The sequence below is a fragment of the Dipodomys spectabilis genome, unplaced genomic scaffold, assembly GCF_019054845.1.
Source record: "Dipodomys spectabilis isolate Male_0828 unplaced genomic scaffold, ASM1905484v1 ptg000002l, whole genome shotgun sequence".
In the NCBI taxonomy this organism is placed as follows: Eukaryota; Metazoa; Chordata; class Mammalia; order Rodentia; family Heteromyidae; genus Dipodomys; species Dipodomys spectabilis.
The window spans coordinates 57044687-57067733 of NW_024870679.1; the positions used below are offsets into that span (position 1 = coordinate 57044687).

Consider the following 23047-nt stretch of genomic DNA (forward strand, 5'->3'; position numbering starts at 1 on the left):
GCACTGTGGCTCAAATGGTAGAGCTGAGGAACAGTGCCTAGGCCCAGAGTTCAGGCCCACGACTGGACCAAAAAAAAATAAAAAAATAAAATAAAAATAAGGATATTGTTTACTTTAAGGGTGTGTTTTTTTCAGTACTTGGGTTTGAACTCAGAGCCTCAGGCTTGCTTGGCAGACTTTATCACTTGAGCCATATCCCCAGCGTGTGTGTGTGTGTGTGTGTGTGTGTGTGTGTGTGTGTGTGTGTGTGTGTGTGTGTGTGTGTGTGTGTGTGTGTGTGTGTGTGTGTGTGTGTGTGTGTGTGTGTGTGTGTGTGTGTGTGTGTGTGTGTGTGTTTTAGTTACCTTTCTGATAAGGTCTCAAGTTTTTGCCCTGGCTAAACCGGACCATCACTGATCCTCTTACATAAGCCTCCCAGTGGCTAGGATCATTGACTCATGCTACCTCACCTAGCCTCCCTTTTAAATTAGTTAATATTTTGAGTATCTCTTAAGTTGCTCAAGCTAAAAACCCTCCTGCCTCTGCCTTTTTAGTTCTAGGATTATAGGCATATACCTCCACATTAGTTCCAGCTTCACTTTTTTTTGGGTGCTGGTTGAAGGGCTTGAACTCAGGGCCTGGGCACTGCCCCTGAGCTTCTTTTTGCTTAAGGCTAGCACTCTACCACTTGGGTCACAGCTCTTTTCTTCCAGCTCTTTGGTGCTTACTTGGAGATGAGTCTTTCTGGAAATAGTGATGTGGCTCAAAGTGGTAGAGTGCTAGCTTTGAGCAAAAGAGTTCAAGGACAGTGCTCAGGCCCTGGGTTCCAGCCCAATGACCGACAGAAAAAAAAATTACTCAAATGAAACCCAAACTCTCCTCCTTTTGGGCTGGGAATGTAGCTTAGTGGTAGAGTGCTTGCCTAACATGCATAAAGCCCTGGGTTCAATTCCTCAGTACCATATAAACAGAAAAAACTGCAAGTGGCACTGTGGCTCAAGTGGTAGAGTGTTGGCCTTGAGCAAAAAGGAAATTCAGGGACAAGGCCAGGCCCTGAGTTCAAGCCCCAAACTCACAAAAAAAAAAGAGTCTTCCGAAGTTTCTTTCCTGGGCTGGCTTTAAGCTACCATCCTCAGATTTCAGCTTCCTGAGTAGCTAGAATTACAGGTGTGAGTCACCAGCACAGAGCCCAGCACTCACATTTATTTATTTATTTGTTTGTTTATTTATTTATTTGTCATGGGGCCTGAACGCTGGGCCTGGGCGCTGTCCCTGAACTCTTCAGCTCAAGGCTAGCACTCTAGCACTTGAGCCACAGTGCCACTTCCAGTTTTCTGGTGGTTTATTGGTGATAAGAGTCTAGACTTTCCTGCCCCTGGCTGGCTTTGAACTGAGATCCTTAGATCTCAGCCTCTGGAGTAGCTAGGATTACAGGCGTATGCCATCAGCGCCCGCAACACTCACTTTTTTTTTTTTTTTTTTTTGAGTCCGGTCGTGGGGCCTGAACTCTGGGCCTGGGCGCTGTCCCTCAGCTCTTCAGCTCAAGGCTAGAGCTCTACCACTTGAGCCACAGCGCCACTTCCGGCTTTTTGCTTATGTGGTGCTGAGGAATCAAACCCAGGGCCTCAGGCATGCAAGGCAAGCGCTCTACCACTGAGCCACCTTCCCAGCCCAGCAACACTCACTTTTTAAAGGCCTAGTCTATACCAGGATTGTAATAGGTACTTTACTTTTCTTTCTTTCTCTCTCTTTTTTTTTTTTGGCCAGTCGTGGGCCTTGAACTCTAGGCCTAGGCGCTGTCCCTGAACTCTTCAGCTCAAGGCTAGCGCTCTACCACTTGAGCCATAGCGCTACTTCTAGCTTTTTCTCTACCACTGAGCCACCTTCCCAGCCCCTCTCTTTCTGTCTTTTTTCTCCCTTCCTTCTCCCTTCCCTCCCTCCCTCCCTCCCTCCCTTCCTTCCTTTCTTCCTTCCTTCCTTCCTTCCTTCCTTCCTTCCTTCCTTCCTTCCTTCCTTTTTCCCTGTCCCTCCTTTTCTTTCTTTCTTTGCTCTTCTGGAATTGAACCTGAGCCTGACATATGCTAGATCATCCTTTATAATGAAACTACTACCTGGCCCCACTTCTTTATTTAATCCTAACAAACCGCACATGGTATTATTATACCTTGTTCATAGAAGAGATTGATGATCAGTATTAAAAGTTTGTTTCAAGAAAGTCTCAAGTGATAGGAATCAAGGTTCTAACCATTGTTGGTTCCAGTTCCAATTCTTGTTATTCCTATTATAATTCCTCCCAACCCAATGTTTAACATTATTAAAGCAGAGCCTGCGTTGGCCTTCCAGTGAAAAGTTCCAGTGAAAAGGAATTCTACACCAACTAGAATATTCTGCTGGTTCATCTAGCTCTCCAATAGCACTATACATACTAATTTATTCCAGGAAACATATATAAGTCATAATAAAACATGTATAAATCAAATAACATATATAAATAAATAAAAACTATTCAGAACTTAGTGTCTACTAAGGTAACTTTATAGAAATCATGAGTAGCTAGGACTGGAGGCATGGCCCAGTTGATAGAATGTTAATCCCTATACCACAAGAAAGCAAGTAGAGAAGAAAGGGAGGGAAGGAAGAAAAAAAAGGGAAAGAAAAATAAAGTCACAAGTGACCAGGTGAGATGGTGTACTGCATAGTCCCAGCACTCAAGAGGCTGCATTGAGAGTATTGTTGGAGTCCCAGGCATTTGAGACCAGCCTGGACAATTATATTAAAACAAAACAACAATTACAAAAAGAAATGATGACTGGGCACCGATGGCTCACACCTATAATCCTAGCTACTCAAGAGGCTAAGATCTGAGGATCACGGTTCAAAGCCAACCCTGGCTAGAAAGTCTGTGAGACTCTTATCTCCAATTAACCACCAGAAAACTGGATGTGGTGCTGGGAGATAGAGCCCTAGCCTGGAGCTGAATTGCTCAGAGACAGGGCCCAAGCCCGAAGTTCAAGCCCCATAACTGACAAAAAAAAAAAAAAGTCTCACAAAAAGAAATGATGAAGCCAGGCCTTGGTGGCTCACACCTGTAATCCTAGCTACTCAGGAGGCTGAGATCTGAGGATGGAGGTTTGAAGCTAACCTAGGCAGGAAAGTCTGTGAGGCTCTTATCTCCAATTAACAATCAGAAAACTGGAAGTGGTGCTGTGGCTCAAAGTGGTAGAGTGTTAGCCTTGAGCAAAGGAGTTCAGGGACAATGCCCAAGTCCTGACTTCAAGCCCCATTACTGACAGAAGAAAAAAATGAAAAGAAATGATGAGAAATATCTTTTAGTATGTGTAAGTAATCTCTAAATTTTAGGTGACCAGTTTTGAGTGTAGTGGGGGTATTCAAGTATAATTTTTTTTTTTCCAGTCCTGAGGCTTGAACTCAGCACCTGGGCACTATTCCTGAGCTTCTTTTGCTCAAGGCTAGCACTCTACCACTTTAGCCACAGTGCCACTTGAACTCAGGGTCTGGGCTCTGTCCCTGAGCCTCTTTGTGCTCAAGGCTAGTGCTCTACCACCTGAGTCACAGTGCCATTTTGGCTTTTTCTTTTCTGTTTTTTTTTTTTTTTCTTTTTTGTCTGTCCTAGGGCTTGAACTCTGGGCCTGGGCACTGTCCCTGAGCTCTTCTGCTCAAGGTGAGCACTCTACCACTTGAGCCACAGTGCCACTTCCAGTTTTCTGGTAGTTAACTGGAGATAAGAGTCTCATGGAGGGCTGGGAAGGTGGCTCAGTGGTAGAGCACTTGCCTTGCATGCATGAGGCCCTGGGTTTGATTCCTCAGCATCACATAAGCAGAAAAAGCCAGAAGTGGCGCTGTGGCTCAAGTGGTAGAGCGCTAGCCTTGAGCTGAAGAGCTGAGGGACAGCGCCCAGGCCCAGAGCTCAGGCCCCATGACTGGCAAAAAAAAAAAAAGAATCTCATGGACTTTCCTGGCCTGGGCTGGCTTTGAACCTCAATCCTCACATTTTAGCCTCCTGAGAAGCTAGGATTACAGGTGTGAGCCATAGGTGCCCAGCTTACTTCCAGCTTTTTCTATTTATGTGGTACTGAAGAATTGAACCCAGGTATTCATGCATGCTAGGCAAGCAGTCTACTACTAAGCCATATTCCCAGCCCCTCAGCTGTAAATTTTAAGGAATGGTTTCTGGAAATATTGATAGTACTTTACATATTAACCTTTTTTCTAAACTGGGTGGAAAGTTGGTTAATCCATAGCTTGATAAGCTTTTCAAAACAAGATAAAGGGATTGTGACCTTTGGGAACCTGCCTGGACATTGCCACACAACCGAGATACTTTGTACTGTGGAAAGTGCTGCTTCTACCAGTGATTACTTTATCATATACAGTGAAGTGGCAGGCTTGAGAAGGGTGCAGTGGTGTTTAAATGTTAAAAAACTGGACCATCAATAAATTGAAATTCGCTTGTAGAGAATTGGTTGTGGCCACTTGATTTTAGTTTATTCATTCACATTGTGTGCACCAGTACTGGAGCTTAAACTCAGGGCCTGGACATTGCCACTTAGATTTTACACTAACTGGCTTTTTTTGTTGTTGTTGTTAATACACTTTCTGGCGTTTTAGTGGTTAACTGAAGATAAATTGGCTTTTTAGTGGTTAACTGAAGATAAATGTCTTACCAACTTCCTGCTCAGGCTGGCTTTGAACAGTGATCTTCAGATCTCAGCCTGCTGAGATGTTAGTATTAAGGATGTGAGCCACCACTGCCCAGCATTCATTCAGGGTTTTTTTTGTTTTTTGGTTTTTTTTTGCCAGTCATGGAGCTTGAACTCAGGGCCTGGATACTGTCCCTGAGCTTCTTTTGCTTAAGACTAGTACTCTTATCATTTCAGCCACAGCGCCACTTTTTTTTCTGGCTTTTTCTGTTTATGTGGTACTTAGGAATTGAACCCAGGGTTTTATGCATGCTAAGCAAGACTCTACCACGGAGCCACATTCCTAGCCTCATCATTCAGATTTTTTTTTTTTTTTTTTTTGGGAGTCCAGTCATGGGGCCTGAACTCTGGGCTGGGCGCTGTCCCTCAGCTCTTCAGCTCAAGGCTAGCGCTCTACCACTTGAGCCACAGCGCCACTTCTGGCTTTTTTCTTTTTGGTTATGTGGTGCTGAGGAATCGAACCCAGGGCCTCAGGCATGCAAGGCAAGCGCTCTACCACTGAGCCACCTTCCCAGCCCCTCAGATTATTTTTTTAAGCCAAGATGGTAGACTAGATAATTCTTTTCAAATGGAAAAGAATTGAGAAGGGATTTTCTATTCTACTTAGTAACTGTATACCAAATGCCTCTTCTGGGTTGAGAATACAAAGATTTTTTTTTTTTCTTTTTTGTTTGTCATGGGGCTTGAAGTCAGGGCCTGGGTGTTGTTCCTGAGCTTTTTTGCTCAAGGTTAGCCACAGTTTGAGCCACAGTGCCACTCCAGGTTTTCTGGTGGTTCATTGGAAATAAGAATCTCACAGACTTTTCTGTCTGGGCTGGCTTGGAACCAATCCTTAGATTTTAGCCTCCTGAGTAGTTAGGACTACAGGCGTGAGCCACTGGTGCCTGGCTCTTTCGGGCCTCTTATGACATGCTTTTCTGTACTCAGCAGCAGCAGCTGCTTTAGAAGCCTGTCCCAGACTTCTAGACAGACTTCTAAATAGTGGGGTTCCAGAGGACAGGTTCACCATTATAGCATTTGCCTCAAACATGTCTTACCTGACGTATAGCAAACAGACATCAGATGTGTATGAATTGTCAAGAGGAATGAAAGGGAAGGGAAAGAAGAAATGGGTTGAAGCTTGGGTATAACTGGTCTCAGGCAAGAAGCCCAACTCAGGGGATATGGCCACTCACTACATTAAATGCCAGTTAGAGACCAGCACTGGTTAAGGTCAGAGAAGGAAGAGGACAGAAAGCATTTCAATTTATCTTGGAGTATAAATATCTTGGAGGTAGAGGAAGAATTAGGGTTGAAGGGGTTTATAATCTTGGCAAAGTATGTTATGGTTGATCAAGATCTCTGGATTGGTGGGTCAGATTTTATCACATGGAGAAAGTCTTTGTATCCTGGTGACTAGTTTTATCTTAGCCTTGTGGACTTTTATCACTGATAAAGTGTTCTTAGGGCCCGGAGAAAGTGGCTCACGCCTGTAATCCTAGCTACTCTGGAGGCTGAGATCTGAGGATCGAGGTTCAAAGCCAGCCCAGGCAGAAAAGTCCAAGAGACTCTTATCTCCAATAAACCACTCGAAAACTGGATGTGGCTCTGTGGCTCAAGTGGTAGAGTGCTTGCCTTGAGCTGAAGAGTGCAGGGACAGCGCCCAGTCCCAGAGTTCAAGCCCCACGACTGACAAAAAAAAAGTGCTTATGGGGGAGAGAATAGCTCAGAGTGAAGGAGAGAGCTGTGCCTTGGAGGCAAGTACGCTTTTTTATCTTGCTTTTAGTTATCCTTTGGACATTTGCTGGCTCAAGTAGCGCCCATGCTTTTAGCCAAAGCAGTTTCTTTTCTTTTCTTTTTTTTGGCCAGTCCTGGGGCTTGAACTCAGGGCCTAGGCGCTGTCCCTGAGCTTCTTTTGCTCAAGGCTAGCACTCCACTTGAGCCATTTCCCGCTTTGTTTATGTGCTACTGAAGAATCAAACCCAGGGATTCACGCATGCTAGGCAAGCATTCTACCACTAAGTCACATTTCCAGCTGGAGCCAAAGCAGTTTCTAATACTTGTCATAAGAGGAGATGAAAGGAAAGGCGAGCAAGCTGGGAGGAAGGAGAGCTGAAGGAGCAGCTGCTGTGCTTCTTTCTAGCAAACATACCCTTCTTGCTGCTTCCTGGTCTTTTCCCTGCCTTCACTGGCTAATGGAGGTTTGACAGTATTTATCTAGCAGCTTAAAGTGTCCTCCTCTTCCTCAGAATCCATGGAAGTATGGTCCACAGATGAATTAGTTCCATAACCAATGAGCAGACAGTTTTTTTATTTATCTTGCATTGTAGGTGAACAATAAAACTGAAGTGTAATCTTTGCTTGCTTACTCCCCAGTCCCTGAAATTCTGTTGTGATTCCCATCATCTCACTGGACTCTTGCAGTAACTTCAGTTGATCTCTCTACTTCCCACTTGCCCTATTTTCCAGTTGACAGCCAGATTTACTTTTCAAAACATATAAAGTAGATCATATGCTACTATTCTCTTTATTGCACTAAAACTAGACACTTTTTAAAAATGTGATACTGAGAATCCAGGGCCATGTGCATGCACAAACTCTATCCCTGAACTCTAACCTAGCCCTTAGAACCAAAACTCCTAGAACCGAGAGTATAACTCAATGGTAGAACACTTGCTTGTAGTTATGATGCTTTGAGTTTGAGCCCAGTGCTACAAAAACAATAAAAAACACTGAAAGGTCTGACTATGATCTGTAAAGGGACTTGCTATGTGCCCCTTGTGTTTTTCTGACCTTTCTCCTCTGTTCCAGCTGTACTGGTTTTATATTTTCTTTAACTGTCAAGCTACTTTGCACCTTATAGTCTTTATTTTTTTGTGTCTGGTCATGGGGCCTGAACTCTGGGCCTGGGTGCTGTCCCTCAGCTCTTCAGCTCAAGGCTAGCACTTTACCACTTGAGTCACAGTGCCACTTCCAGCTTTTTTCTTTTTGCTTATGTGGTGCTGAGGAATCGCATGCAAGGCAAGTGCTCTACCACTGAGCCTCCTTCCCAGCCCCTTTATAGTCTTTATACCTAAGGTCCTGCAGGCTAGAATTGGCTTCCTTATCTGAATCACCTAGGGCCAGCTTATTTACATAGTTTAAGATCTAATTTAAATGTCACCTCTCCTGAGAGGCCTTACTGGACCACTAGACAGGAATTGCAACATCTCTGTTCCTAGAGTTTTCGAAAACTACTGTGTTATAAATGTTGAGAACTCCTACCTATGTGATTCAGTGAATAAAAACAAATTGCTTCTGTGCTTCCTTTAGAACACATCAGATTAAGGCTGTACCCACCAGCTCTGCAGGCAGCGGGTTCAAGGCAGACCTTATCTTCAAGGAGATCGAAAAGAAGCTTGAAGAGGTAAGAGTTGTGTAAAACATTATGGAGTCTTTTGAAGTCAGGAAGTGACACAGGTGCCTGGTATTGACATGAGGTTCACAAGTTGAAATGGATGTTCTGTTGTGAAGTATTGAACTGTGTCTGTTAGGCTTCCTTATAATTCTGGTAAGGTTGCCATTTCATGAGTGTAAAAGTATCCAGATGTAAGTTAAAAAGTTATAGTAAATATTTTTTCAAAATAGACACTCTTGGCTAGTGGGTCAACCCATAGCTGAATGCAGTGGTTCATGCCTGTAATCCCAACTATTTGGGAGGTGAAAGTTGGTATGAACAAGGCTTCCGGTCAGCCTAAGCAGAAAAGTTCTTGAGAGTCCATCTCAACCAAAAGAAGCTGGGTATAGCTGCTTATGCCTGTCATCCCAGTTAGGATAGGAGGACTAAAATAGCAGATCACAGCCCAAGTGCATGCCTGGATAGGTAGTAAGGCCATATCTCAAAAATAAATAGTACAAAAATTAGGGTAAGGTCATGACTCAGTGGTAGAGCAGCTACCTAGCAAGCTTGAGAACTTGAGTTCTAGTACTGCCCCCTGCCCCCCCCCCAAAAAAAAAGGATTTTACTTGAAATTGTTCCAAAGAATATTTTATTTGAGCCCTTAGTGTAATGATAATGATATAAAAATCTTTTCTAAAAAGGAATCAATTGTAGTTGCCTTTTCAAGTTAGACTTTAATTTATATCTTTTTTTTTTTAATAAGATTATTAGCCAGGTGCCAGTGGCTCACACTTGTGGCCCTAGCTACTCGTGAAGCTGATATCTAAGTATCCTGGTTCAAAGCCAGCTCAGGCAGGAAAGTCCTGAGACTATTCTCTCCAATAAACCCCAAAAAAGCTGAAAGCAGGGCAAAGGCACAAGTGAAGAGCGCCAGCCTTGAGCACAGAAGCTCAGAGACAGCACCCAGGCCCCGAGTTCAAGTCTCAGGACAAGCCAAGAGAGAGAGAGAGAGAGAGAAAGGAAGGAGGGAAGGAGGGAAGGAAGAAGGAAAGAGAATTAATAAAAAATTCACTGAATTTTTATAAAATATAAAAAAAATAACAATTTTAAGCCAAGGACATAGGGTTCAGGCCTATAATTATAGCTACTCAGGAGGCTGAGATCGGAGGATCACAGTTCAGAGCCAGCTGGGGCAGGAAAGTCTGTGAGACTTTTTTTTTTTTGTCGGTTGTGGGGCTTGAACTCTGGGCCTGGGCGCTGTCCCTCAGCTCTTCAGCTCAAGGCGAGCGCTCTACCACTTGAGCTACAGCGCCACTTCCGGTTTTCTGGTGGTTTATTGGAGATAGGAGTCTCACGGTCTTTCCTACCCGGACTGGCTTTGAACCGCGATCCTCAGATCTCAGCCTCCTGAGTAGCTAGGATTACAGGCGTGAGCCACCAGCGCCCAGCTTTCTGTGAGACTTTTATCTCCAATAAACCACTAGAAAACTGGAAGTGGCATTGTTGCTGAAGTGGTAGAGCATTAGCCCTGAGCTGAGGAGCTAAGTGACAGTGCCCAGGCCCAGGTACAAGCTCCCCATGACCACCACCACCAACAAAATAATAATAATATTAAGCCAAACACATAAGATTCAGGCCTATAATCCTAGCTACTCAGGAAGCTGAGATCTGAAGGTCAAGGTTCAAAGCTAACCTGGGCAAACAAACTGGGAGACTCTTTTCCAATTCACCAACAAAATGCTGGAAGTGGAAATGTGGTTCATGGGGTAGGGCACGTGGTATGAACAGAAAAAGCCAGTCTGGAAGAAGCTCTTAGTTCAAATACCAGTACCAGGAAAAACATACAATTAAAAAATTTTTTAAAATGATTTAAAATTTCCTCAGATTCTACCAGAGTTCACTAAACTATTGTTAACACTAGTGAACATTCTTGCAGTAATCTCTCTCTGTGTATGAATTCACAAATTTACAAAACTAGAATCATATAGTACTTACTGGGTTTTTGTTATGCTACTATTTTTTTTGTTCATAGTTCATAGCACATAAACTATGCCTCCATATACCTCCAGTTCTAATATTGTATTACTTTTTGTGTGTTTGTGTGTCAGTTCTGGGGCACTGTCCCTGAGCTTCTTTTGCTCAAGGCTATGGCTCTACCAACTTGAACCATAGTGCCATTTCCATCTTTTTCTGAGTAGCTTATTAGAGATAAGAGTCTCAAGGACTTTTCTGCCCCAGCTGGCTTTGAACTTTGATTTTCAGACCTCAGCCTTCTGAATAGCTAGGAATACAGCTGTGAGTCACTAACACTTGGCTTTACTATTTTTATGTACCATTATTAGTTGTTTTTTTTTAAATATAAGCCTTGTAGCTTGAACTCAGAGCCTGGGCACTGTCCTTGATCTTTTGTGCTTAAGGGTAGTGCCATAGCTCCACTCTCAGCTTTTTGGTGGTTAATTGGATATAAGAGTCTCACAGTCGGGGCTGGGAAGGTGGCTCAGTGGTAGAGCTCTTACCTTGCAGGCCTGAGGCCCGGGGTTCGATTCCTCAGCACCACATAAGAAAAAAGCTAGAAGTGGTGCTGTGGCTCAAGTGGTAGAGTGCTAGCCTTGAGCTGAAGAGCTGAAGGATAGCTCCCAGGCCCAGAGTTCAGGCCCCACGACTGGACCCCCCCCCCCCCAAAAAAAAAAAGGGTCTCACAGTCAGGGCTGGGAAGGTGGCTCAGTGGTAGAGCGCTTGCCTTGCATGCATGAGGCCCTGGGTTCGATTTCTCAGCACCACATAAGCAAAAAGAAAACAGCTGGAAGTGGCACTGTGACTCAAGTGGTAGAGTGCTAGCCTTGAGCTGAAGAGCTGAGGGACAGCGCCCAGGCCCAGAGTTCAGACCCCGTGACCGGACCGGACCCCCCCCAAAAAAAAGAGTCTCACAGTCTTTCCTGCCTAGGTTAGCAGGAAGAGTAATTCTCAGATCTCAGTCTCCTAAATAGTTAGGATTATATACATGAATCACCAGTGCCCATCCATAATTACTTTTGTGTAGGAAACATAGTAAAATAATCTTAACAGTTACTCTAAAGAGAGACTTACTCTTTCCTGGCAAAATATGATACAGATTTTATTTTTTTCAAATGCTGGGGCATTGAGGGGATTTCATTATTGATTTAGCTTTGAGATCATATACAAGGTATCTTCACAGCCAATGATCACAATTCAATTTACATATCTGAGAAGATGAATAGAATAGGCTGAAATAAACCAAAGGATTCATGAAGTTTCAGCTGTGTATTTCACTCCTGTCAGAGTGAAAAGCAAACTCCCTTATTGTAGGTCATAATAGGATTTCTTAACATGTGAGGCAATTGCTCTGTGGGTGCAAGGCAGCTGATGTCACTGATGTCTTATGAAAGAACTGCACATTTCCAGGACTTTCATAATAATTAAACATCTTTCTGAAGTGGGGCAGAGCCAGGCTGGTAGCTGCAGGCCAGGGCACAGGTCCAAGGCTGTCAGGAGATCATCTTTGGGGATGTATCTACACAGGGCTATCTGATGTTTTATAGCCTGCTGTTTTCTGCTGATAAAAAGTTCCATGGCCATCACTACAGATTCTAACCATTCTTTTCCATACATAGTACATGCTTGCACATGTATCACAAGTAATGTAACCTATCATGAATATCAGGTTGTGTTGAAATTTTGTAAGTAGGGCATGTACTGCAGTAATTTATTTTGGCATTTACCTTTAAAAGGAACTCAAAGGGCTGGGAATGTGGCTTAGTGGTAGAGTGCTTGCCTAGCACGCATGAAGGCCTGGATTCGATTCCTCAGCACCACATAAACAAAAGAGCCAGAGGCAGTGCTGTGGTTCAAGTGGTACAGTGTTGACCTTGAGCAAAAGAAGCTCAGGGATAGTGCCAGGCCCTGAGTTCAAGGCCAGGACTGGCAAAAAGAAAAAGAAAAAAAAGGAACTTATACCAGTATCAACTTAGTTTAAATAATGAAGGAAGTTAATTTGATGGATAGTTAGACATACAATTTATATTTAATGCAGTGTGCCAAACTCTCACTAGAGACAGTTTTTGTAATTTACAAAGGTAACAATGTGTGAGAGCAATCTTCTCCTATACTGTAGTGGCTGGCGTGAAAAAAAATCCTTGCAGCCAGGTGCCAGTGGCTCATGCTTGTAATCCTAGCTACTCGGGAGGCTAAGATCTGAGGATCATGGTTCAAAGCCAGTCCTGGCAGGAAACTCCATGAGACTCTTAACTCCAATAAACCACTCAGAAAACCAGAAGTGGTGCAGTGACTCAAAGTGGTAGAGTACTAGCCTTCAGCTGAGGGACAGCATTCAGGCCCAGAGTTCAAGCCCCATGACCACCACCACCACCATCAACAACAACAAAAATCCCTGCCACCTTAGTAGAAAAAAAAAAATCTCAGCCTGGTACCAGTAGCTCACGACTATAATCCTAGCTACTTAGGAGACTGATTTCTGAGGATCCTGGTTCAAAGTCAGCCCAGGCAGAGAAGTCCAGGAGACTCTTATCTTTAAATCAACTACCACACTGGGAGTGGCCCTGTGGCTCAAAAGTGGTAGAGTGTCTTGAACAAAAAAGCTCAGGGTCAGTGCCCAGTCCCTGAGTTAAGCCCTATAACCTCTTTCCCCCTTAAAAAAAAAAAAAAAAAAATCTCATCCTGTATTTTGAACATGAGTCCACTGGAAATGAAGGAGGACTGCACTTTAATTAAAAAAAAATATTCAACTCGAGTCTAAAAGAAAATCAAATGAAAAGATTAGAGATTATCTACTTTCAGGTCTGAAATAGGGCCACAGATGGATCATGTTGAAAATGTCATTATTGGGACTAACAAAGCAGTGCTGTTTTATTTTTCAGTATACTTTTAGCTTCGCAATGGTATGCCTCTTGCTTCCATGTTAATTCTTTTTTATAACCTCAACCCCACCAACCTTATCCCTTGTCTCTTTTCTCTTCCCACGATTGTCGGTTTCCTGTGTTTGCAGCACTAAAAAGTGGAAGTCTTGGAATCTTTTGTCAATTCATGCATTTTCTGCATTAGCAAAGGCAGCCTGGCAAGAGATTTTATTTCCACTTTTGCATGTGTTAGCAATACTCCATTGCCCTTCTTTGAATTCTGTCTTAATTTTTTTGCTCCTATTAAGTTTACAACAGGACCTACTCCTTGACCTTTTGCCCACTCAGAAAGAACTTTTCTTTCCATAAGGAAGCACTTGGAACTTTCTTAATACTTAGAGCTCCAGTTTCACAACTCTGTTTTCTTTTCTTTTAAACTCTCTCCCTCCTCCTCATTCCTTTTCTTACAAACTCTCACTCCTACTACAAATGGATGTGGTTTTATAGGAGAGTTCAGTTGGATCTCAAAAAGCAATAGCAAGTGCAAGTGAATCTACATCTGTTCAAGGTGGCAGGAATTTCTCTTTGAGTACACAAGTAGAGTTTCTAAATGTTTGCTCATGTTTTCCTGCACTGACTTGTTGTTCATAGCTGTCATCCTGAGGTACTTCACAAGAAATGACGCAGTGCATTCTGGAGTTGTTATTTATGGGCCCCTAACCCCAGAGGAAACTGGTCTAGTGCCGCACATCAACATTAACCCCTTTTTCCAGGTTATCTTTGCAGAACCTTGAGAGAAGATTTTAGGGAATGGGAGAAAAAAAAACAAACTTTCTGTAGTAGTAGATCTGACTTACTGTCATACATTCAAGTTTGAAAGTACTGATGTAAGTCACAGTTACAGTATGGAAATAACATTTTTTTTTTTTTTTTTTTGGTCATGGGGCTTGAACTCTGGGCCTGGGCACTGTCCCTCTGCTCTTCAGATCAGGGTAAATGCTCTACCACTTGAGCCACAGTGCCACTTCCTGGAAAGAGCATTGAACTTGGAATTATACCAGTCTAGGATCCTGAGTGTTAGTAGCTCACAGAATCCTAGTTACTTGCCAGGCTGAGATCTGGAAGATCACAGATTGAGACCATAGCTACATGTGGTAGTACATACTTGTTAATTTAACTAGCAGGAAGCTGAGATTAGGAGTGGCACCCTTTCCACGCCACAAAGGTCTCTGGGACTATTATCTCCATGGAGGAAGCTGGGCATGGTAGTGTGTGCTTGTCCTAGCTATGGTAAGAAGTGTAAAATGGAGGATCACAGGCCAGGACAAGAAGTGAGGTACTGTCTCAAAAATAACCAATTCAAAAAGAGGTTGGAGGGATAGTTCGGTGATACTGTACCTGCCTAGTAAGCATGAGGCCCTGAGTTCAAATCCCAATACTGAAAAAAAAAGAAAACATGGCAACAACAAAAAAATAAGCTGGAGTTGAACTTGGGTGTCACTACTTATTAGCTCTCAAGGAAAGGAACATATTGTTTAGTGGGAAGAAACACATGGAAATTTTTTTTCCAGAAAAAAGTGACAGCCCTAATAAGAAACATATGTGCATGTGCGAAGGACCACAAAGTGATGGAAACAGAAGCCTTCCCAAAGGAATTAGTATGTGAGGTATAACTTGCTCCGTGGAGTCAAGGTGGGTCAGGAAACAGGAGAAGGTAGTCTGGGATGGGTATGAGCAAATGGGGACAACTTGATACATATAGGCAAATGATCAGTATTAGAACCAAAGGTGGTAGAGAGAATATTCTTAGATCGTGAAGATTCTTGAGCGTTACATAAAGACAGATTTCACCTGTTAGCTATGGGGACCATGTATGAAATTCAGGCATAAAAGAATTAGTGGGATGTGTTAGATAAAGTCCTTGGCAGCAGTACAGAAAATAATCTGAAGGGTTCATAACCTTTATGAGCTTCAGCTGCTTTTTCCACTTAATGAACTAATGTTAATGCTAGCCCAACTATATGTTTTTATGAACATTAAAGGAATTATGTAGATGAAAGTACTCCCATTGATTAACATTTTTTGTGTTCCTGGGGCTTGAACTCTGGGCCTAGATGCTGCTCCTGAGTGTTTTTTGCTCAAGGCTAGCACTCTTCCACAGTTCCACTTCTATTTTATTGTAGTTAATTGGAAATGTCACTCACCAGCTTTCCTTCCCCAACTGGCTTCAACTCATGATCCTCAGATCTTAGCCTCCCTGAGCAGCTAGGATTACAGGCATGAACCACCAGCAACCAGTGATTAATTTTTTTTTTTTTTTTGGTTGTAGGGCTTGAACTCTGGCCTCTATCATTCTCTGTTAAACTACTCCCCACTAATTGAAACAATTTCAACAGGTTTTGTTGTTCTATTTTCTTTCTTTTTTTTTTGGGGGGGGGGGGGTCCGGTCGTGGGGCCTGAACTCTGGGCCTGGGTGCTGTCCCTCAGTCTTCAGCACATGGCTAGCACTCTACTACCTGAGCCACAGCGCCACTTCTGGCTTTTTTTCTTTGTGCTTATGTGGTGCTGAGGAATCGAACCCAGGACCTCATGTATGCAAGGCAAGCGCTCTACCACTGAGCCACCTTCCCAGCCCCTGTTGTTCTATTTTCATATATGCATATAAACTACTTGAACTATATTCACCTATCTATCTATCTATCTATCTATCTATCTATCTATCTATCTATCTATCTATCTATCTATCTATCTATCTACCTACATACCTACCTACCTACCTACCTAAGTATTGTAATCCTGGGACTTGAACTCAGGGCCTGGGTACTGACCCTGAGCCTTTTCACTCAAGGCTAGCACTCACCACTTTGAGCCACAATGCCACTGCCAGTTTTCTGGTAGTTAATTAGAGATAAGCTCTCACAGACTTTTCTGCCCAGGCTAGCTTTGAAGCTCAGATCTCAGCTTCCTGAGTAGCTAGGATTACAGATGTGAGTCATTGACACCCAGTACCTGGAAGTTATTTTGCTTTTTTTTTTTGGTCGGTCATGGGGCTTGAACTCTGGGCTTGGCCGCTGTCCCTGTGCTCTTCAGCTCAAGGTGCGCACTCTACCGCTTGAGCCACAACGCCACTTCCGGTTTTCTAGTGGTTTATTGGAGATAAGAGTCTCACAGACTTTCTTGCCTGGGCTGGCTTTGAACCATGATCCTTAGATCTCAGCCTCCTGCGTAGCTAGGATTACAGGTGTGAGCCACCGGCACCCAGCTTTTTTTTTAACTAAAAAATATTGGTAGTTAGAGACCAGTCACAAATAAAAGAAAGGTTTGTCCATGACTGTTGAGCTGTAGCCCAAGTGAGCAGGAAAAGCTAAGGGACATGGCCTAGGCCCTGAGTTCAAACTCAAGTACCTGTAGGCACACAACATTAGTGATGTTAATTACCATCTTTTTTTTTTTTTTTTTGCTAGTCCTGGGGTTTGAACATAGGGTCTAGGCACTGTCCTTAAGCTTCTTTTTGCTCAAAGCTAGCACTCTACCCTTTGAGCCACAATGCCACTTCCAGCTTTTTCTGTTTATGTGGTGCTGAGGAATTGAGCTCAGGGCTTCATGCATGCTAGGCAAGTACTCTATCACTAAGCCACATTCCCAGCCCAATTATACATCTTTGAGTATGCTAAAAGATAAACTCAGTATTGATACTATGTTGAAAGTGAACTGTATGATTTGTGGACGGGGATGGGAGGGGGAAACTGGGAGAGATTGAAAAAAGTGGTAAAGTATACTTATGACAGGTATGAAGTTGTTTGAGGTTACAAAACCATGTAGTATTCAGAAGCAGATATTTCTAGGGAGCATCAATAGGCATACTGGGTTCAAGAATCCAGAATTCTTCTTACGAAGCATTGAAACCAGTGAAATGCTGTTATGTTCCCATGGCCAAAGCCTCATTCCCAGTGTGCTTGGAAGAGGTATTTGGCTAACAGCAAACATGCAGTATTTAGAGGCTGATATTTCCAGTCAGCTTCCATAAATATGTCTGGTCAAAGAAACATGAAGTCTTGTTCTCAAATTATGAGCACAGTGCAATAAGCCTAGGGTCAACTTACTCAGCACGATGGATAGATGGACAGATGGATGGATGGACAGATGGACGGACAGACAGACAGACGGACAGACACACGGACACAGACCAATGGATGGACGGACATGGACCAATGGACAGACGGGCAGACGGATGGACAGACAGATGAATAGGAGGACAGATAGATGGACAGACTGAAGGACAGACAGTTGGGCCAATGGACAGACAGACGGACAGGTGGACAGAGGGACAGTCATGGATGGATGGACAGATGGATAGACAGACGGACAGACAGACGGATGGACATACAGAGAGACGGTGGACAGATGGATGTATGGACAGACGGACAGACAGCTGGATGGACAGATGGACAGACATGGATAGACATTTGGACAGATGGGTGGATGGACAGGGAGATGGACAAACAGACCGATGGCAGACGGACAGTCAGATGGGCAGATGGATGGATGGACAGACTGAAGGACAGACAGACGGATGGACAGACAGGCAGATTGAGCCACAGTGCCACTTCTGGTTTTCTGGTAGTTAATTGGAGATAAGAGTCTCATGGACTTTCCTGCCCAGGCTGGCTTTGAACTGTTATCCTAAGATCTCAGCCTCCTGAGTAGCTATATTTAAAGGCATGAGCCCCCAGCACCCGGCTTAGTTCTCCCTCTTGATAATGAGGCAAACACAAAATATTTGCATCTATCCCAGAAAGGTGGGTAGGAGGCATGCTCATTGTGTGTCTCTGTGACCAGTCCATATGCAAAAACCATTGCTATAAGATTTGGCAATGAAAATCATAAAGCTTCAGTGACATGAAAGAGTAATTGAGCTCCACTGAAGAAACCAAGTGAAAACAAAAGAATTAACACCGACACTGGATGGCTCAACAAGTGTCCTGACATTTGCCTACATCTTCTCTGTGCCAGGCCTATATTCTAGATTTAATACATTATAGATTTTAAACATAACCCATAGATCAAGCCTTGTAATCCTAGCTACTCAGGAAACTGAGCTCTGGGATTGTGGTTCAAAACCAGTCTGTGCAGGAAAGTCTGTGACACTCATATCTCTAATTAACCAACAAAAAGCTGGAAATGGAGTTATTGGCTCAAGCTGTAGAGTACTAGCCTTGAGCAAAAAAACTCAGAGGTAGTACCCAGGCCCTGAGCTCAAGCCCCAGGACTAGCATTAAAAAAAGAAAGAAAGAAAAAGAAAAAGAAATGTAGATAGAACAGTATAAATGTAGTTTAGATGATATTCTTGAGGGAAAAGGCTAGAGAAAAGATATATGAGCTAGGTCATCGAGGACCCTTCTTTTTAAGTTTTTTTTTTTGTCAGACGTGGGCCTGAACTCAGCCTGGGTGCTGTTCCTCAGCTCTTTAGCTCAAGGCTAGTACTCTACCACTTGAACCACAGTGCCATGTCCGACTTTTTCTGCTTATGTGGTGCTAAGGAATTGAACCCAGGGCCTCATGTATGCAAGGCAACCACTCTACCACTGAGCCACCTTCCCAGCTCCATCAAGGGCCCTTCTTAAGTGGGTTTCCGTTTAGGTAGGCCTAGAGAGTCTTTGAAGGACCTGTTAACCAAATGTATGGTAGAATGATATTCTTATTTTAGTTTAAGTTTATAAAAATTGCTCTTTCATTGGGAAGAAACAATGACATCCCTTCTTTAGACCAAGATAAAGGGAACAATTTCTGCTCCAGACCTCCAGTACATACAGGCTAGAGAAAAGATGGAATAGTGTAGGGAAATAGAAAAGGACATAAGCATCCTTTGCTGCTTTCTCAGTATTCCTCCTTTCTTAAATGAGAATAACGCGCCTTACATTTGCTATGTTAGCTGTTCTAGAAACCTTTCAAGGACAACTTTTTTTGTTGTTGTTGTTGTTCTGGTTGTGGGCCTGAACTCTGGGCCTGGGCGCTGTCCCTCAGCTCTTCAGCTCAAGGCTAGCACTCTACCACTTGAGCCATAGCGCCACTTCTGGCTTTTCTTTTTGCTTATGTGGTGCTGAGGAATGGAACCCAGGGCCTCATGCATGCAAGGCAAGCGCTCTACCACTGAGCCACCTTCCCAGCCCTCAAGGACAACTTTTTTAACTTTGTTTTGCTTTTGGCTTGTTTTTGTGTTTCAGAATCATAGAACCTAAGCTGTAAAGTTGGAGTAGAGTGGAAAGGAAAGCTGAGGAACTAAAGGAGTCCGGAATACCTTCCAGACTTCTAGCTTAAACTAGTATACGGTGCTGAGCCTCTGATAGCTTTCCTATTACAAACTTGAGTTCAAGTGGCTACTCATGCTTACTGTTAAATATGTATGAGTGTTATGTTCCCCTGTTCTGTACTCTAAAACAAGAATACCTACATTTGCTGTGTTACTATAGAAAACCTTTTAGGAGCCGTGTGTGTGTGTGTGTGTGTGTGTGTGTGTGTGTGTGTGTCTGTGTGTGTGTGTGTGTGTGTGTGTGTGTCTGTGTGTGTGTGTCTGTGTGTCTGTGTGTGTGTGTCTGTGTGTGTCTGTGTGTCTGTGTGTCTGTGTGTGTCTGTGTTGCTGGACCCCCAGGCCCAGAATATTTTTAATTAAAAGATACATTACAGAGCTCAGTGCAAGAAAAAAACATTGTTTTGTGCTGAGAAGAGGAACCACTTGGAATGCATGACTGTTTTTGACAGATTGAGTTTATAATGTGTGGCAGTTGTGTAGATTTGCAACTAATGAAAGAAGTCCTAACCAAAGACAGTGACTTGGGAATCATTACAATAATGGGGTAGCAAAGTGAAACCTTTGGCACAAAATGAAATGGATTAGGCAGAATATATAAAGAAATCTGCTTTTTAGTTTTTCTTAACTAATCTTCCTTATAAGACAGCCATGTACATGGGACAAGATTTTGCTTCCATTTCTCCTTTCCCTCAAATAGGAGTATTGTGAGCTACCCAAGTTAAGGAGAGGGGACCAGGGATGACTAAAGCAACAGCCTTAGGACAAGCGGATCTCAATAGAAGAAGGTCTGTTCTTCCACTGACTCTAATAGATGTCCTCCACCACCACCCCCCCAACCTGGTGCAGAATTCAGTGGGACAACAAAGAGAAGTAGAGTTATGACAACAGATAGAAGATAATACAAAGCCAAAGCTATTTAAAGCAGCACAAGGAAGAGCAGGAACACAAATTTGTGCTGATCCCCAAATGCAGTCTTAATCAGCAATTTTTAATTCTGGCAGTTTACTTTTAAAAGAGATTATGAGTGTGTGAGTTACAACACTGTGATAAGAACTAAGTTAGAGTTAACTTAATAAGCAAAAGCTATTGGTTATATAAAATATACCTGTCTATAATCTTTTCTTTTTTGGCTGTCATGGAGCCTGAGGTCTCAGCCTCCTGAGCAGCTAGATGCCCAGCTTGGTCAGGCTATAGGTGTGATTCAGTGGTATACTACCAATCTAGCAAGTGCCAGGCTCCGAGTTCAAACCCCCAGTACCACACTCCATCCCTCCAAAAAAAGCAACGTGTATGAGTCTGTCGTCATCCTCTCACTGTTTAGCCTACCAGCTGCTCCTAGTCTCTGTGCACAAAGAATTGTCATCACTTAACTGACTCCTGCTTCCATAGCCTTTGTCACCTTTTCAAAAAGTCAAGGTGAAGGTCACCAAGTGAGAATGAAAGGGAGAAAATAGAAAGGAAAGCAGAAAGGAACTAATCTGTAGAAATAGGGGTGTGAAGTTAATGTTTTCTGTATCCAAGTTGATGTCATTCTCCAAGACCCAAAAGTAAGTAGTTGGAGGTGTGGTTCAGGCGGTAAAATGCCATCTTGTGAGTGAAAGTGTCAGATATGGAGTTTGAGTCCTGGTCTTAGACAAAAGAAAAAAAAAGATTGATTTTTTATTTTACACACACACACATACAACTTTGGAAAACCAAAATTAGATGTAAAGGAATTTACATGCAGAAAATGGATCCCCTCATACCTTTAGAGAGGCTGGAGTGAAGGGTATTTTAGCAGAATATATTGCCATGCCTCCCTCATCTTCCCTTTCCTTTGTACATGCAAAGCCATTTTTTACAGGACATTGACTGAGTAGAAGGTGTTGCCTGGTTGCCTTTCTGACTTCTGGATAGTTTACAGGAGCTTATAGACTCTTGCCAGCCTAACTTCTCGGGTCATGTACCTGTTTAAACCTTAATTAACTGGAGAGAAGACTAGAGAGAGAGAGAGAGACTTAATGTAACTCCCAGTGTTATTCTTTGTTTCCAGGAAGGTGAGCAGTTTGTGAAGAAAATTGGTGGTATTTTTGCATTCAAGGTGAAGGATGGCCCTGGGGGTAAAGAAGCCACTTGGGTAGTGGATGTAAAGAACGGCAAAGGATCGGTGCTTCTGAACTCAGGTCAGTACAGTGGTGATTCCACTTATGAAGCAATAACAAGTTCATAAAAGGCCATCAGCTGGGAAAACTGGAATTGTCTTTCGTGTTCTCCAAAAGGACTGCCTTTAGAGCAGTCCTACGACCTTGCTAAAGAACTAGTGACTCATTGGAAATGAGTGGGTCAAAACCCTCCTTCCTAGATGAGGAGGCTCCATCATAGGCTTTAAAATTAGATAAATTTGGGCCTCATTCTTACTAGATAGTAATCTACTATACCATTTGAGCTACACCATCAGCTCTAAGCTTCAGTTTTCTTACCGCAAGTGGGCATGATATGTGGCACCTACTTCGTAGGGTTGATGTAAGGATTAAGAGAATGTCTCACCTGCCTTCCACACCTCAGATATTAAAGACTGGTCTAATCATATAGCCTAGGCTGGCCTGGAATTCATTATGTAGCCAGGATGGCCTCAAAATCACAATCTTCCTACTTCAGCCTTCTAAGCAATTGTGCACTACCACCTGACTGAGAATTCTCTTGGCTAGCTTGTGGAGCACATGGCCCATTGCATAGTTATGTTGCCTTGGAAGACCTATCTGGACTCTGCATCACCATTTCCTCTCACCCAAATCTTGCTTGAACCCATTCCAGTCAGCTTTTGTCCTGATCTCTTGTCTCAAATCTGCTCTTGCCAACATTACAGGGTCACCATCTTGCTAAATACAGTCATGAATTCCCAGCCCTCAAAGTCTTCCTCTTACTTACTGGCTGCTTGCTCCTTCATGGTCTCTTGCTGATTTCTATCTCTTCTTAGCACTGAGGTGACACAAGTCTCTTTTCTAGTTCATTCACTTCTTAGGAATCTCATATAGCTTCATGCTTTGGAAAGTCTATATACTGATGACTGTCAGGTTTAGATGTTGTGTGGACCCAGCCACCAAATTCAAGATTCCCAACCAACTGCTTCATTGACAAGTTTGTGAAGACACCTGTCTTAAGAGTGTTTGCTGCTGCTGTAACAGAATGTCACAGATTGCTTGAATTATGTACATTAGAAGTTCATTGGCTCACAGTTCTGGAATCTGGAAAGTCTCTCCCATATTGAGTGGCTACATCTGGCGAAGACTCTGTCATAATATCTTGCAGAGGCTAGTGAGCATGCACAAGACAGAGGAAGGATGAAGGATAAACTTTTCGTGAGAAAATGATACCCATCCATGCATGAGATCAAAGTCTCTAACCTCCTTTATTTATGTACTTATTTTATACCAGTCCTGGTTTTGTTTTGTTTTGTTTTGTTTTTTTCTCAAGGCTAACACTTGAGTCACAGCTACACTTCCAGCTTTTTTGGTGGTTGATTGGTGATAAGAGTCTCACAGACTCTTCCTGCCTGAGCTGGTTTCAAACTGTGAGTAGTTAGGATTACAAACATGAGCCTTCAGCACCCAGCGAAAGAGCTGTGTTTTACAGAAGAAGCTGATGTCTTAGACCTCTTATTAGTTTCCATTGCTAAGACAGAATACCTGACACAAACAACTTAAAGGAGTAGAGATCTATTTTGGCTAGTAGCTTCAGTGTTCAGTCCATGGTCAGATGTTCTATTGCTTCTGGGCTAGTGTGTGGTGAAAGGTCATGGAAGAAGAAGGCTATTCACTTCATAGCA

General features: G+C 43.1%; 1 protein-coding gene across 1 annotated transcript in view; it reads left to right on the forward strand.

The window, feature by feature from the left end:
* Positions 1-23047, forward strand: part of Scp2 (sterol carrier protein 2) — a 75703-nt gene that overhangs the window by 36584 nt on the left and 16072 nt on the right. Inside the window, exons 13-14 of the mRNA XM_042675715.1 lie at positions 7992-8085; positions 21275-21404. Of these exons, the coding sequence (XP_042531649.1) occupies positions 7992-8085; positions 21275-21404 (224 nt within the window). The remainder of the gene's footprint in view (positions 1-7991; positions 8086-21274; positions 21405-23047) is intronic.